The 15,323-nt window shown below is 50.2% G+C and overlaps 1 protein-coding gene across 4 annotated transcripts; it reads right to left on the reverse strand.

Moving 5' to 3' along the window:
- Positions 1–550: 550 nt before the first annotated feature.
- Positions 551–15,222, reverse strand: HADHB (hydroxyacyl-CoA dehydrogenase trifunctional multienzyme complex subunit beta). 4 transcript variants are annotated; one of them, XM_068679103.1, is made up of 16 exons: positions 15,131–15,222; positions 13,741–13,986; positions 13,357–13,398; positions 11,832–11,931; positions 11,574–11,618; positions 10,255–10,354; positions 8,936–9,023; positions 8,187–8,374; positions 6,714–6,894; positions 5,654–5,775; positions 3,984–4,063; positions 3,847–3,894; positions 3,358–3,445; positions 2,013–2,087; positions 1,428–1,592; positions 551–817 (listed from the first exon to the last, which is right to left on the reverse strand). In XM_068679103.1, the coding sequence occupies exons 2-16, from the start codon at positions 13,805–13,807 to the stop codon at positions 782–784; spliced, it is 1,425 nt and encodes a 474-aa protein (XP_068535204.1). In that variant the 5' UTR covers positions 13,808–13,986; positions 15,131–15,222; the 3' UTR covers positions 551–781. The 4 variants fall into 4 exon arrangements, with proteins under 4 accessions (XP_068535204.1, XP_068535205.1, XP_068535206.1 ...); XM_068679104.1 differs by having other exon boundaries at positions 15,117–15,172; XM_068679105.1 differs by lacking the exon at positions 15,131–15,222 and adding an exon at positions 15,097–15,115.
- Positions 15,223–15,323: the final 101 nt, after the last annotated feature.

Raw genomic sequence — 15,323 nt, forward strand, 5'->3', positions numbered from 1 at the left:
CCAAAAGGGCAGGAACAACAATCTCATGTTCCCAAAATCCTGGGAGAATGAGTCTGCAGAACCGATGTTTGTTTGTCACCAGCTTGTTTCTGCCCAAGTGTTTTTAAAATTCAGAAACAGGGACAGGATAACACCAAAAATGTGGAATTAAGGTGCCACAGAGAAGCAAGGGAGAGGGGGGAAAAAAAACACCAAACACCAGCCAAACTTTCTTTTCTCTCCTGGTTTATTGTGGCAAACATCAGCGACACTCAATTCTGAGGCAATTTGCTAGTTCCATGCTGTTCAGACATCGTGCAATCTTTCCGCTTTGAACCAGGTCAGCCACTTGAGTTTAAACCTGCTTCTGAAGTTGTTACTCCCTACAACGGCACGTTACCCCACATCTCAGCCTGCCGACATTCAGCACTTTGTGGATCTCCTCACCTCTGAGCTTCATTCTTTGTACAGCACTTGGGAATCATTCTCTTTTTCTTTTCCAGGGAAAAAGAAAATAATAAATCTTGCTTCCTGAAGAATTACAGTAGAAATCAGACTGGTTACAAGGACCTCGGAGACACTAATAGCCGCATTAACTTTTATTTTCCTCCACCTGGAATACGTCTTAGAGTGCGTTTATTAGCTGAAAATTACCAGCAGTGTAGCTAAAAGGTATTTACAAAGGCCACCAAAAATCCTTCCCAAGAAGGATTGTTTGTATCTTTTTATTAGTGCATTGAAATGGCATTGCCAGGCACAGAATACTCGTTGATGAATACTCCTTCAGCAGTCCCTTGTCCCATTACTGAGGGTAGAGCTCCACTAGCATCGCGTGCCCCTAGAAATGGAGAGAAAAAGAGAACAGGCACAGAAAGGACTGGGTATTACAGGCAGCAGTCAACAGGAGATGCCCACCTCCCGCCCATACTAAAATAAAGGTGAGGTGGGAGCCCAGAGCTGACTCACGATCAGATTTGCTCTGGCAGCTCCGTGCCAGCACAGGGCTGCTCCAGGTGCCGAGGCAGACCAGCACACCACGCTGCTTCCAAGGCAGCCCCTAAAGCACTCAGCGAGGGGTGAGCCAGGGCCAGGCCCTCGGGTTACCCACAGAACTACCCCCAGGCAGCACAACGCTCAACCAGGGCTCCCATCCATCCCCAGCCTGATGGAAATTCCATCTCCCACCCATTTTTCTTGTAGACATCTTTCTTCCCAAGATTGGAAGGATGAGCCTCACAAGCTGAAAGTTGGGAAGGTTTTGAGAGCCAGCACACAAACCCCTGAGGGCATGGCAGAAACCTCTCCTTCCCCTGTGTATCCCCCAGGCAGCAACACGCTGCATCCCCACTGCCCAGGGATGATTCTCCTGCCGGTCTGGAGGGACTAGCAAGCAATCAGGGAGGAGGGAGCTTTTAGGGGAACAGTGGCAGACCACACGGCATCGTTACCTGCCCTCCTGCAGCACAGGCAGCAATCAGGCCGTACTGCCCTCCCTCCTTCTTCAGCCTGTGGGCAGCAGTAATCGCAAGGCGGCAGCCAGTGGCACCAAAAGGATGTCCCAGCGAGAGGGAACCACCCCAGGTGTTGAATTTCTCCAGAGGAGGGGCTCCGACCTGCAGGAACACAGAGGGACACGCGTAATAATCACCTGTCTGGAAGGAGGCTGTGATGATACCGAACCCCCACAGCCAGCTTGGGCTGCTGGGAAGCGTTCCTTAGCACGTGCGTGTGCCTGATGATGGCTCAAAACCACACCAAAAGTTTTCCTGCTTCACCCCGTGCTGTCAGAAGGAATAAAGCAGCTCTGAGCCCCAGCTGCTTTGATTCCCGTCTCACCAGCTGCTACAGCTCTAGGTCTCCACCTGCTGGCACTGGGAACGCCTCCACTCCCACAGAAACTTCGGATTCACTGACCCAGAGCTCAGGAAACATTTCAGCCTCTCACAGAGCACAGCAGCAGCTCTAGCCACGGCGTGGAATCCAACAGTGCTGGGTGTAAACGAAATACAAAGACAGCCCGGCTGTGTGCTTACCTTTGACTTCCTGCCCATGTAGTTTTGTGCAAACCAGTCCGAATCCATAGCTTTCAAGTTAGCCAGTATCTGCCCCTGAAAGGGAAGGGAAGGCAGACTTTGAGGAAAATCCACAGGCAAACAGGAGGTGCCCCAAGATCAGCTCCAGCCACAAAACTAACACAGCCAACTGAAAAAAGCATTTTACAGGAGCAACCCTGTTAACCAGCATTAACTCAACCTTAAATTGCAGACCTTAAAGATCACAGACCTTAAAGATCACCCAGTTCCAGCCCCCTGCAGGGGCATCTCCCAGCAGCCCAGGCTGCCCCCAGCCCCGTCCAGCCTGGCCTTGGGCACCTCCAGGGATGGGGCACCCCCAGCTCCTCGGGGCAGCCTCTGCCAGGGCCTCACCACACTCAAATAAAGAATTTCCTTCTTATAAATAATCTAAACCTACCCTAATTAGTTTAAAGCCATTCCCCCTTGTTCCATCACCTCACTCCCTGACAGAGCCCCTCCCCAGCTCTCCTGCAGCCCCCTTTAGGCACGGACAGGCTGCTGTGAGGTCTCCCCAGAGCCTTCTCGTCTCCAGGCTGAACAACCCCAACTCCCTCAGCCTGTCTGTAGGAGTTGCTCCAGCCCCTGGATCTTCTCTGGACTCCTTCTAATACTTCTGTGTCCTTCTGGTGCTGGGGGGCCCCAGAGATGAGCGCAGGGCTCCAGGTGTGGTCCCATGAGAGCAGAGCAGAGGGGGACAGGGACAATCCCATCCCCTGCCCTGCTGCCCACGCTGCTGTTGGTGCAGCCCAGGGTAATCCTCAGCCTGGATTTGTGCTTGGGATTGCCCCAGCCCTGGTGCAGGACCTTGCACTTGGCCTTGTTGACCCTCGTGAGGTTCACACAGCCCCACCTCTCGGCCTGTCCAGGTCCCTCTGCATGGCATCCCTCACCTCCAGCGTGTGGGCTGCACCACACAGCTCGGTGTCATTTAGCTAGAAAGAGACACTGCCCAATTAACAAGCCACGTCACCAAATTAAAACATCCTAACCCATGTAGTAGAGGACCTGCAGAAGTGGTTTCCTTCGCACAAGGCTCTTGGTGACTTAAGATTTTTTTTAACGTGGTTTCTTGAAGAACCTGTACTCCCTTGGTGACCTCAAGCAACATAAACCATCCTTCCAATGGGTTGTGTCAGTGCATAAAATGTTGGTTATTAACTGTGTATACACACCCCTTACAGATCTACATTCAGGGGAGATCTTAACAAGTGCTTTCACCAACACAGAAGTGAAAAAACAGACGTCTGGCTGCAGAATGGCATCTTACAGCTAGAGGGAGCCTTGGCGTTCAGAGATAACTTACAGCAAAAGCTTCGTGGAATTCGAACACATCGATATCAGCCATGGTCAGGCCAGCCTTCTCCAGCACTTTGGGCGTAGCGTACGTTGGACTGAAGAAGAGAAGAAGAGTTAAGAACCAGGAGTCACACACACGAATACATTTCCTCCCATTATCATTCCCTTTTTTCCACAAGAAGCCACATTACACTCTGTCTCCCTAGGGAACACGGTACAGCTGCCTTTCCCACTCTGAAACACAGCCCCAAAAACCACCCCCAGCACCAAGGAGCTGCAACACCCCCCAGCTAACCAGGGCGGATATTTGTGCCACAGCTGCTCTCCCGCGTTAGCCACATCCCCTGCCAAGTCACACCTACCACGCCAGCTCTCACACCTTCGTGAGAAGGCACAAAGAGGAAAAAAAAAAAACAAAACCAAACCCGCAATGGCAAGTCAAGGCTGTTGTACAAGTACGGGCTGCTAGGAGAGGCCGTTCCTCATCGCCACCTACCCCAGCAGCAGTTGGTCCTTTGGATCCTGGGACACGTACACGAAGTCCCTGCAGAGGAGAAATGCTGTCAGTAACAGAAGGAGGAGAAGGAAACGAGAACAGGCTTCAAACCCCACACACAGCAGCCCCTCTGTTACCTTAGGTAAGCCTTCGGCTTGTAGCCCATCGCCAGAGCCTTCTCTTCAGACATGATCAGCATCGCCGAGGCGCCGTCTGTCTGCAACAGGCAGAAGAGCCCAGTGAGGTCTCTGCCCGATGAGCAGGCACACACCGGGCACAAAAGGAACCTGACAGCCCCGTGGAGCAGTCCCTAAGAGAGACCCAAACATAACCAGGGCCACCAGGCTCTGCCACAGCACTCCAAGGTGTGCAAAGCTGGCTTTGCTTTTACAGAATCACAGAGTTGTGGGGGCTGGGAGGGACCTCTGGAGATCATCAAGTCCAAACCCCTGCTAACAGCAGGTTCCCTACTGCAGGTTGAGCAGGAAAATGTCCAGGCCACTGCGTCCCCATTGCTTGCCTTGCCTAACTGAATCCCCAGCTTGCACTCGTTTGCCCGAGCTACACACACAGGCCTCACATAGGACGAGGATTTTATGAGGTATTATTTATCTTCCAGCACGTGCAGGAGCCCTGTGGCACAGGACAGGTCTGCCTGACTGAGCAGATGGCCAGACAAGCTGTGAATGATGCGGGCACACCCTGCTGGAGCACCTTACAGTCCACCACTCCCTCTGGTTTCAAGCAGGACAGAGGTGCCCAGCTGCACTACCAGTCCTTAGGACAAACTGGTTATCCCAAACACACCTGTTCATTCAGCCCCATCCCAAAACCAGGGTATAATTCTGGGATGCCAAAAGCCACAGGCTCAACACATTGTAAAAAGGAACATCATGGCCTTGGCAACACGATCACTCCTTTCTGGGATAAATAGTCCAAACTGCCCTACAGTTCTGCTGCGTGCAGCACACCAGCAGTGCTTCACCTGTTCCCAAAGCCAAGGCTATGGCATTATCAGGCCCCTGCGAGTCCCCAAGAACCTTGAGGAGAAGGTATCACTGCTGCTTTAGGAGCCCCGGAATCAGTTGTGCTCATCACAAACTGTGGGACAGCCTTTTAAACGCACAAGAAACTGTCAGGACTGCACGCAGAAACAAGACTGTGCCTTCCAGCTCTTTGTGGGAGACTGTCAGTGGCAATCACCTTGTGTCGAGTCTCAGAAGCTGGGACCCAGACACAATTCACAAAACTACTAATTCACAAAACTACTTTAGATTTCAGCATGGCTGATGGTTGGACTTGATGTCATCTTGAAGGTTTTTCCAACCTCAATGAATCTATGAAAAGAACTTAGTTTAAAAGCCTTAGAGAGAAGAAAAGGAGCATCCGTGGAAGAGGGCTCCATCATAGATGTGCTAGAGGAATCTCCTTTTCCACTCCATGCATTACAGGGTAAGCCTTAACGTGACGAGCTTAGTCTAAAACTACAAACTTCTAGACTTACAACGTGATTGATCTCATCCTGGAACAGAATTTCTACAAAATCAACCCCAGGTTGCTTTTCCAAGAGACAGCTACAGAAAGGCAAACATGTTAAAAAAAAAAATAAAAATCCAGGGGCTTAATTCTTGACTTGAAAACAAAAACAATCCAGTCCCCAAGTTCACTACAAAAAAAAAATCTTAAAGCATCAGGTGATAGCACAAAGGAGACAGCTCATTCCCACAGATTACACCAGCTGAGTCCACGTGCCTGTGGAGGCAAAGGGCAAAGCAGAATTTCCCCGGCTGGCTCACAAACACCTTACCAGGAAGGATGAGTTGGCAGCTGTGACAGTTCCATATGGTTTGACAAAAGCTGGCTTCAGTTTGCCCATCTGCTCCATCGAGGAAGGGCGGATCCCATTATCTTTGGTAACCGTATCTCTGCCTGTTGATGTTTAAAAATAAAGTTCAGCAAACAAGAATTTGTGTGTCAGAACCTCAGGAAAAAATCAGAAAATTCTGCTTTTTATGACACATTGGAGGAAGAAAAAGGGAAAATCCATTTGTGGTATCAATATAGTTAACATGGCTAAAAATATCACTTAAAATTGAAGCTGCTTTACTTTCTTTTTAAAGACAAAAAAACCATGAAGTGCTGCAGTCTATTTACAATAAGGAAAAAATACCACACAGAAAGCCCAGCTGATAAAAAGACTTTAAATAGAGATTATAAAGCCTAAATTGGAGAGCTGGATCTAAATCTGTATATGCTTATGTGCCAAGTTCTGAGGAAGTGAGAGCGCTGGCAAGAACCAAATACATGCATCTTCAGCTAAACTGACTGCTTAAACACATCAGCTAACAAAAAACACCAATTCTAGTACAAAGACAACACGAAACTCATTAGGAAACGAAGTACAGAGTGGAAGTGCCCCAAATTAAAGCGCCCAGACCATTTCACATCCGAGCAATGACTGTGAGGCCTGGTGAACTGGGGTCTGGGTAAGTGGATCATATTTGTGGTGTTCCTACCCAGCACCTGATTCATCAGACCAGGATGAATTTGTTGCTTATTTCTACTTGTTGACAGCTTGGGGTATAAAAATCAGTTCTGATTTTCCTTGTTCTGTCGTCACATTAGCAAGGATACAAGATGGGTACTACAAAAGTGAGATATGCAAGGATATGTTTATATATTCAGATAAGCATCTCTAGAAACACACTCTTTTAGGAGCCTTCCAGGGAGCCAGAGAGGGCGTACCAAGGAGTTAAAATCCGTAACACACACGGAATGTTATGAATTGGTCCCCAGTGCTTCCTCTCCTCTTCTAAATAAAGCCCTTCCTTATTTAACTGGTGTATTCTAGCAGTGTGTGCTTTTACCTGGCACTTTGAAGGGTACCACGTCGAGCAACAAGCCTCCGTCCTGGGCTTTCTTGGCTAGCGTGTGCGAGCGGAGGGCGTACTCGTCTTGCTCCACACGGGATATGGCGAAGGCAGCAGCCAAGCGATCAGCAGAGTGCCCCATGGTCTCGCTGGTGGAGAACTCTGCCACAGCCGGGAGCTACAAAAAAATAAAAATAAAATAGTCAGCACACAGAAACGCCTCTCCCTGTAGCAGTTAAAGGCAGTTTATGAAAGACCACTGAGTTCAGAAGCTGGTTGAGGCCCACAGAGTCAGTGAATGAGGCTCTTCCACTCCTTCACAGAGCTGTCAATGTTGTCACAGAGTTGTCAATGAGCTCGAGAAGAATCATCACTTTCAAAGTATGATTTCAGAAAAAAAAAAAAAAAAAACAGAGTGAGATCCAGGCTGCTGCTAAATCCAGGGGTTCAGGAACCACGCTGGGTGTGCACATGGTGCTCTGTGAATGTCACAAGGGCTCCCCAGGAGGGGTGACTGGATGTTTTGGGGCCAAGATTAAACACCCTATCCTGGGCCATTAAAGGTTTCTGTTAAACACCTCCACAAGCAAAGCCAGAGACAGCAGGTGAGTGCAGCTCAGCTTTTGTTCTTCCAGCAGCACCCAGGAAATCCCTGCGTGCCTCTAAGTCTGCAATTTTAATAAATTATTTAGACTTCGGATCTCATCTCTGCTAGGTGCACACTGAGCTTCCCTGCACTCCAGCTAAAGGAGACCAGGAGAGAGACAAACAGCTTTCTTGTGAAGAGTTTGGTGGCGTTGGAGAGAAGTGCTCTTCCTTCTAACGTCCATCATGCCGTAATTCACCTCCCTCACGACCTCAGAGAGAGGCAAGGGTGGCCCCCTCTACGGCAGGCTCCTGACATTAACCAGCAGGCTCCCCGTTCTCATCGGGGCCCAAACATGGGAACTGAAGACATTCAGCACCTGGCAGGACGTGGCTGGGAACAGCACTCATAAGGCAATATTTAAGAGGCATTAATCAATGACAATGCCATGAGCTTTGCATTGATGGAAAAAAGCTTCCATTTTCCAGTCTCCAGCACACAGTTTGGCTAGGAGCCACAGAAAAAAAGGAGGAGGTTTGAAATGTTGAAGTAAATTAGGTTTCCTGAAGACCAACATGTAAGAGGACAAAGTGGAAACAAAGAGGAGAGTCACAAATGCTACAAGCTGCAGCAGGCAACTGTAGCTTTAATGTAAATCACAGAGAGGATAAATAAAGGAGATAAAGAGGAGATAGAGGAGATAAAATAAATAAGAGAGCCACGGGAAGCCACCTTAGCCTTTTTTAAATCCAGGTATGTTCTCCAGTGAAGCTAAAAACTTACCTGAGCCAACTTGATTCACACCTCCTTATAAAATAGTTTAAGTTTTAGATTAGTAAGTTTGAAGAGTTTCTAATAGTGTCTAAGTGCCTGCAAAAAAGTACCTCAGGAGCAAAGTAGTCAGGGCGAATTTTGGAAATCAGAGCGAGCTTTTGGCCCAAGGTCTTGGCTCGGTTCAGAGTGAGCATAGTCTTCCTCATCTTCCTGCTGTGACGAATGGGAACATCCGACATTAGCTCCACACCCCCTGCTACGACCACGTCGCACTGCCCAGCTGCGATCAAACCCACGCCTGCAGAAGGAGACAGAGTTTGCCGTGAGGAGAATCAACGCTTACCTCATTAGTGCCTAGGACACTCTATTTTATGTCCTTCTCCAGCCTCTGGCTTTGGCCAAGTGAGACGGAATGTGTTTAACTGAGACAGAGCAGGACAAACACATTTTATGAAGCACACTAGTTTTGTAATTTTGCTTCCTCTTTGCCACACACAGCATGGGAGAAGAGCGCTCCCAGTGATGCAGGAGACCAATATTTTTTTTCTCCTCTGTCCAGGCTTAATCAAAGATGACAGCAGCCTGAAAGGCAGCGAGTTCCTCATCAAGATTTAGTCTTTACCTCCCAAGCTAACATGGATACTGAGCAGAGGCTGTGGCTGAATGCAAACAGAGCCAAGCTATTGGAGGTGCTCAATTTGTAGTGTATTTTGTTAGTTCAAAGTCCTCCTTCTCTTCCAGGATTTCTTTGCCTGATGCTGCTTAGTGATGTTCATGAAGCAGCACGAGCTAGCTGAGGGACAGAGAGGAGTTGCCAAGCTTGATTTCAAACCACAGCTTGCTCTTCCAGCCAACATACCTGTGGTCATAGCCTGGTTTGAAGAAATGCAAGCCATGGTGACTGTATGGGCTGGAGTTTTGTCAGAGAAACCAGCTCCCAAGGCAGCCTACGAGCAAGAAAGAACGACTGTTAAAACCTGCACCTTTTGCTCCACGGGGCCAGATCTGCCTCCTGCCCAGCAACACGCCTTTGCAGACTAAGCTGAAAACAAGCACCTCGAGGACTTGTTAGTGTTAGCTCAGAGAGGTTGGACTAGGGGAACTTGGAGGTCTCTTCCAACCTAGATGATTCTGGGATTCTGAGTTCCCACTCAGCCAGCTACTGCAGCAGTAATTCCTCTCCCTGGACTCTGGGAACCAGAGAAGGCAGCTGCCCCCCTCTCAGGGCTCTCACTCAGGCTGTGCAGTCACCGGGGACAAACTAATCACGCACCTCATCACTTCGAGAGAGCTTTCAAGCACCTAAGGTTGTCTTTGCTTCACATTACTTGCAAAGGTGGCACGTGAAGAGTTATTTCGAGCCCTTGGTACAAGGTGCCGCGAGTTTCTTCCAACAGGACAGAAAAACATCTGCAGTTCAGCGAGCAGTCTCGTTTGACCCAGCACAGGAAAACTGCTCGCGGCGAGACCTTCCCTAGTTGAGACGTGGCCAACTGGTTTAAAGTTCACCACTTGTTCCCAAGTTAAAATTAAACCGCGGCCTCATCTGACTGGCAGGTGACCAAAGCAAGTATTTGCATACACGAGGCTCAAACTGCCGATGGAGCTGGGGAGCCTCATCATCTCCTCAGCCTTTCCAGCTCTTTACGTAATCGTTTTGCCGGCTTGCAGAGAGAATAACAGAAAATCACATGCCACATCACATTCCTGTAGCAGACCGACCTCCTTCCGCGTATAACGCATGAGTTGGGTTTTCTGCCTGCCAGAAGAAAGGGCAACTAAGCTGCTGCAAATCGTTCAAAGGCTGCATCTGAGCAGGCAACTGAAATAAATAGGTACAAAGCAATCCATCACAGCATGCTCCGGGCCTCTCACCTACTTTGGCCATACCAGCCTTTGAGTCCAATCGGTAATTAGAGCTGAGTGATCAGCAATCATCAAGAAAAGCTTCCCTTTCAGGCAAGAATCAAGCAGAGGTCTCGCAGCATTAAAAAAAATGCTTGATATTGGGCAGATTTCAACAAGGGGCAGAGCCCCATAAAGTTATTTGTCTGCCAATGCTTGGCCCAACTAGCTTATATTCCTAAAGCCAAGTTACACTGGGCTTTTTTCTCAAGGGCTTGTTGTCTTCTTTCTAGAAAAATTAAGAAAAATTAAGAAACAGTGCATGCAACCCACCTCTCTGGCAACATTGCTCGTTTTCACTTCCTGGATCACCGTGCCGTACACAATGTAATCCACAACATCCTTTGGGACATTGGTCCGGTTCAGCAGGCCCCTAGGGAGAAGACAGAAACAAGGAGAATTTGTACCATGCAAGCAAAAGCGTTGCCACAAGCCCTCAAAGATCTATCTGCCACCAGCTTGGCTGGAGAACACTGCAACAACGGGGCTGTTGCTGCCAGAGGTCCAAAAGAAACGTTGTGTGCATGGATATTTAATGACAAGCGCCACTGACCACAGGCTGCAAATAATCGTAGTGGTATCACGATGCTTTATTCCCTAATTTCACGAAACCAGTCACCGTCTCCCTCCAGGTGCAGCTGTCAGTACCCTCCCCAGTTTGGAGAACTGTGGCACCCAAATTGTAGGAAGAAGGCCCCAGAGAATACAAAGCCCATTACACAGGTGTAGGAACATGTGAAGCTTCCACGGAGATGCAGAAAACGAGCAGTGCGTTTTCCCAGCTGATTGGGAAATTGGGAAACCTTGCATAATTTGCTACAACATCCTGGCAAATATGGCAGGACAGGAAATTCCACTGCAGTGATTAAGGACAGTGGGATTCAGACAGCTTCGTGCACTGCAAACCACCAAATAAAAATGAAAATACAGTCACTTCCATCAAAAATTTCTCTCCAGCAGCACTGTAGCCTCCCCCCACCCCAAAGCCCAGGACACAGCCCCCAGGCAGCATTAGCACCCTGCCTGCCAACCACAGCAGCCTGCCCTGGCCAAATGTGCCACGACGTGACTGCACCCAGCCTCCCAATCCTTCCTCAGGCCTTAAAATCTCCTTTCCTCCCCGCTAATGCATTCTTTCTTCTCAACAGCACTTTGCCCTGTGCCTGAACAACAAAAATCCCACTGCTAAGGACACGCAGCTCTTGTCAAATCGCTGCAGAATGCAAGGGACAGGAAGGTGGCGGAATGAGCTGGCTGCTTTTGCTGCCAGTTCTCTCTCAATTGCAGACGGTTTTTCCCTTGAATTTTAAGCACACCTCAAGAGCAGCCCCTGTATTTAGAGAACTATGCAGGCAGAATTCAAATTAACCACTTGTTCAAGCGAGACAACAGTGAAACTCCCTGGAAGTTTTACTCACACCCATTGCAAGCCCTGCTGCTCCAGCCACCTACAACGACAGCAGCTGAGCAAGAAAAATTAAGTATTGCTCAGAGACAAGACCAGCCAGCTCTGCGTGTGCCACTGTGCCAGCACCAGGACCTCAGCAGTTCTACGAGAGTTTTTTGGGCTCTTTAACATTCCTTTTACTTACTGCAGCGCTGCTCTGGCTAGGTCATGGGGCATGAGATCCGCGTACCTGGAAGATAAAGAAAAAGGCAGAAAATTAAGGGCAATCTTCTTCAAACCCTACTTTTACCATAAAGACGGGATAACAGCCAGCACTCTGTCATTTCTGGGCTTGTAGGCATAAAAAATAATTACATTAAGATGACAAGTAAGGCGACTTTTTTCAAAAAAAATGATTCTGCTGTTAACCAAGGGAGCGGGCATTTTCTTATTTTGTACTTACGACGTGCCAGACTGCAAAAAAGGAATACGGACGCCCTCCACCACAACAATATTCTTCACACCACTTTTGGCTAAGGTCTTCTTACTCTTAGGCTGGACAGCTAAAAGAGAAGCATAACTAACTGTTAACGAGAACACGATCAAACTTAAAGCTGTTAAAATTGACAGAAAACTACAGAAAAATATTGTCTTTTAGTGCATAAGTCAAAAGCATTGTAGGTAGGACACCTGGGCTGTGATCTTGTCTCTGTCTGGTTAATTACATGATCTGTAAAAATGCTTTAACAACTCAGTATTTCCCTCGTCAGTCGAGGGATTCATCTACAGCTACACCAGGGCAACAGCACAGCTGAGAATTGAGGCACGAACTCGAGGTCTCTGCTACCACCAGCAAGAGCAGTGCAAGAGCAGACACCTCTGAAAATGCTGCACGGCTTCGAAAACGAGTGAGGCAGACCACATTCAAAGCCCTGCAGCAAAAATAAGGCCTCGCACAGCCTCTCACTAGGGTGCAGCGAGCAGGAAATAACCAGCTTGCACTTCCCTGGGAAGGCAGTGGCAAAGAGCACGTAGTCACTGCAGGTAACTTGCTGCTTTTCTTTAAGGCCTCCTGGGATTTTGGGGTCAAGATAAAGTGGTGTCCCAATGCACCACCATTCAACAGGCCGCTGCCAGAGCTCTTCCAAAGCAAGGATTAAGAGAGTTCAGTGAGAATTTCCTAACACAATCAGGCCTGCACGTCTTAGCAAGCATTTACAGCAACACGGGGCAGCTCCATTTAATCCATTAAAGCACAAAGACATGATTAAAAAAAAAAAAAAACACACAATTAAATCCAGCTAAACACCGTGCTCAACAAAAGCACAAGTATGAAACTCCCGCATTGTTCATGGGTTTTACAAGGCTCTCTGTACAAAGCCAAGGAGATAAGGGGGAGCTACTGTCTGGGTTCATCTCCAAAACCCAGGCAGCTCAAAGCATTACAGCCACCTGAGCAACCCTACAATGACCCCCAGATCACCCCAACTGCCCAGCAAGACACAGAGCTAATAACCCATATAATGGTGCAATCAGCAGCTCCACTGAGACCCGAGCCTCTTACTGGTCTCACTGGACATCAGAGCTAATCTCACAAGCTTCCCCTACTCGGGGACAACCCCATCCCATCCCGGGCAAGAAACCTGTAACCTCCTGCAACCTCCTGGCTTAAATTTTTGGTTTAGACACCAGAAATCGTAATCTATAAGGTGAGGACACGCTGGGAGCTCTGCAGTGGGCACAGCTGCTGGGGGCAAGGGGCTTTCAGGTGTTCAGGGGGCTCCACTGCAGTGCTCTGTCCGAAGTTTTACTTGGTGGCACCTTCTGGGGGGCACTCTTGTTCTACTGCTGGCTGCACTGAGATCTGTGATCTACTGAGATCTGCTTCTGAGATCTGTGCAGGATGAGAGAGGTCTGGAACAGGGAGGCAGCTTCCCGACCTGCCTGTTAGCACAGCCCCACTGCGATGCCTGCTGCCATCACCTTACCTGCAGCCTGCAACTGCGGGGAGCAGCTGAGCGACCGAGCAACTGAAAAACAAGGAAAGGAAAAGGAGAATCTGTCAAATCTTAAGCGTTAAAAACATTTCCAGCTTCTGTAAAAAATATTAAAAGTTAAAAAGATAATATCACAGCAAGACAACGGCATGCACCTACACGTCCGTGAGATATTTTTTATTTCACTCTGTTCATAACAGAGGCATAGTTCACACAAGATTCCTCCCACACTGCGAGACGTGGGCAGGACAAACATGTCAGCAAGGGGATCCGCTGTTTAAAAACCAGCTACAAGCATCCACTCCGACTCTAAAATGGAAAAAGGAACTTTGTGGCCTCACAGTTCAAGCTTTTAATAAATGCAAAGATACTCACAGACCCTGGCAGCCCATGCTGAGGAAGCAGGGAGGTTTCGGATGGCGTGGGTCAGCATGGAAGTCATTTTGATATCTAGAGGTGGCAAAGACCGCTGTTAGTCCAATCTGACCTCTTCAGAACCACTCCAGAAGAAGCAGTCTGCCTGCTCCACGCAGCCAAAAAAGCCGAGAAAGGGAAGGTGACCCAAGGGCAGCTGAGAGCAGCGGGAGGGAGAACCTCTTGCTGTTACTTTCCGAGCAGCATCTAAGAGACGAGGAGACTGGCTTGTAACCGTGGCCTGCTACAACACAAATAAACCCCGCTCTCCCCGATCACCCAGCCCGGCACTATCAGCAGCCAGGGCAGCTTTTGGCTCCCCCCTCAATAACAATTCCACCGCTTCCCCCTGGAAAATTGTCCCGGCGCCCAGCTCGTATCACTGTCAGCGTGACTCGCCTGACGCCCTCCCCTTGGCACCATTTCTCGCCGCTGCCCCTAATTTTAACCGCCGGGGCTAACCTAGTTACTGGGTGAATCCTCGGAAAATGAGGGTTGGAAAAGCCCTAAAAGCCCTCTAAGCTCATATCATCCATCCATCCCCTACCACCAATGTCACCACTAACCCATGTCCCCAAGCACCACGTCCAACCTCTCCTCGAACACCCCCAGGGACGGGGACTCCCCCACCTCCCTGGGCAACCCGTCCCAAGGCCTGGCTGCTCTTTCTGACAGAAATGTCTCCAAATTTCCAACCTAAACCTCCCCTGGCACAACTTGAGGCCATTCCCTCTGCTCCTGTCACTATTTATCTGTGAGAAGAGGCAAACCCCCAGCCCCCCACCCCTGCTGCTCCATTCTCTCCCACTCTCTTTACTCCCCCTCCCCATAACGCCCCCTCCCCAGAGGCCTCCCTCAGACCCCCCTCAGCCCCCTCAGAGCCCCTCAGAGCCCCCTCAGCCCCCTCAGAGCCGCCTCAGACCCCTCACAGCCCCCTCAGAGCCCCCTCAGCTCCCTCAGAGCCCCCTCAGCCCCCTCAGAGCCGCCTCAGACCCCTCACAGCCCCCTCAGAGCCCCCTCAGACCCCTCACAGCCCCCTCAGAGCCCCCACAGCCCCCTCAGAGCCCCCTCACAGCCCCCTCAGCCCCCTCACAGCCCTCTCAGACCCCTCACAGCCCCCTCAGCCCCTCACAGCCCCCTCAGCCCCCAGGGCACCCCCTAAAGAACCCCCCCACGGCCTGCCCCAACCCTGCCCACCACCAAAGCCCCCCATATCCCCTCACGGACCCCCTCACAGACCCCAGAGCCCCCCTCACGTACCCCACACCCCTCACGGAGCCGCCCCCTCCCCTCAGCAGCCCCGCAGCCCCCCCTCACCCCGGCCCCACCGCCCCCACCTGAGCCCCCTCACCCCGGCGCCGCCACCACCTCCCCTCACGCAGGACCCCGCTCCCGCCCCGCCTGCAGGGCTGCCCCGCCGCGCGCCTGATCACCGCTCCCCACCCCGCCCCTCTCTCACCGCGCTCCCTCCCTTCCTACCGGTGCTGTCGGTAGCTCCGACGACGATCGGAGCGCGGCGAGGCTCGGAGGAGGAGAGAAAGCGG

The sequence above is a fragment of the Anas acuta genome, chromosome 3 (assembly GCF_963932015.1).
Source record: "Anas acuta chromosome 3, bAnaAcu1.1, whole genome shotgun sequence".
NCBI classification, from domain to species: Eukaryota; Metazoa; Chordata; class Aves; order Anseriformes; family Anatidae; genus Anas; species Anas acuta.

What these genes read in the sequence shown, in the direction of transcription:
- HADHB (XM_068679103.1), bottom strand. Translation starts at nt 13,807, where the DNA reads ATGACTTCCATGCTGACCCACGCCATCCGAAACCTCCCTGCTTCCTCA. An exon ending in CTAGCCAGAGCAGCGCTGCA is followed by an intron (nt 10,355 to 11,573) that starts GTAAGTAAAAGG and finishes TCTTCTCCCTAG; the next exon opens with GGGCCTGCTGAACCGGACCA. An exon ending in AATTCCACGAAGCTTTTGCT is followed by an intron (nt 2,088 to 3,357) that starts GTAAGTTATCTC and finishes CTTCCCTTTCAG; the next exon opens with GGGCAGATACTGGCTAACTT.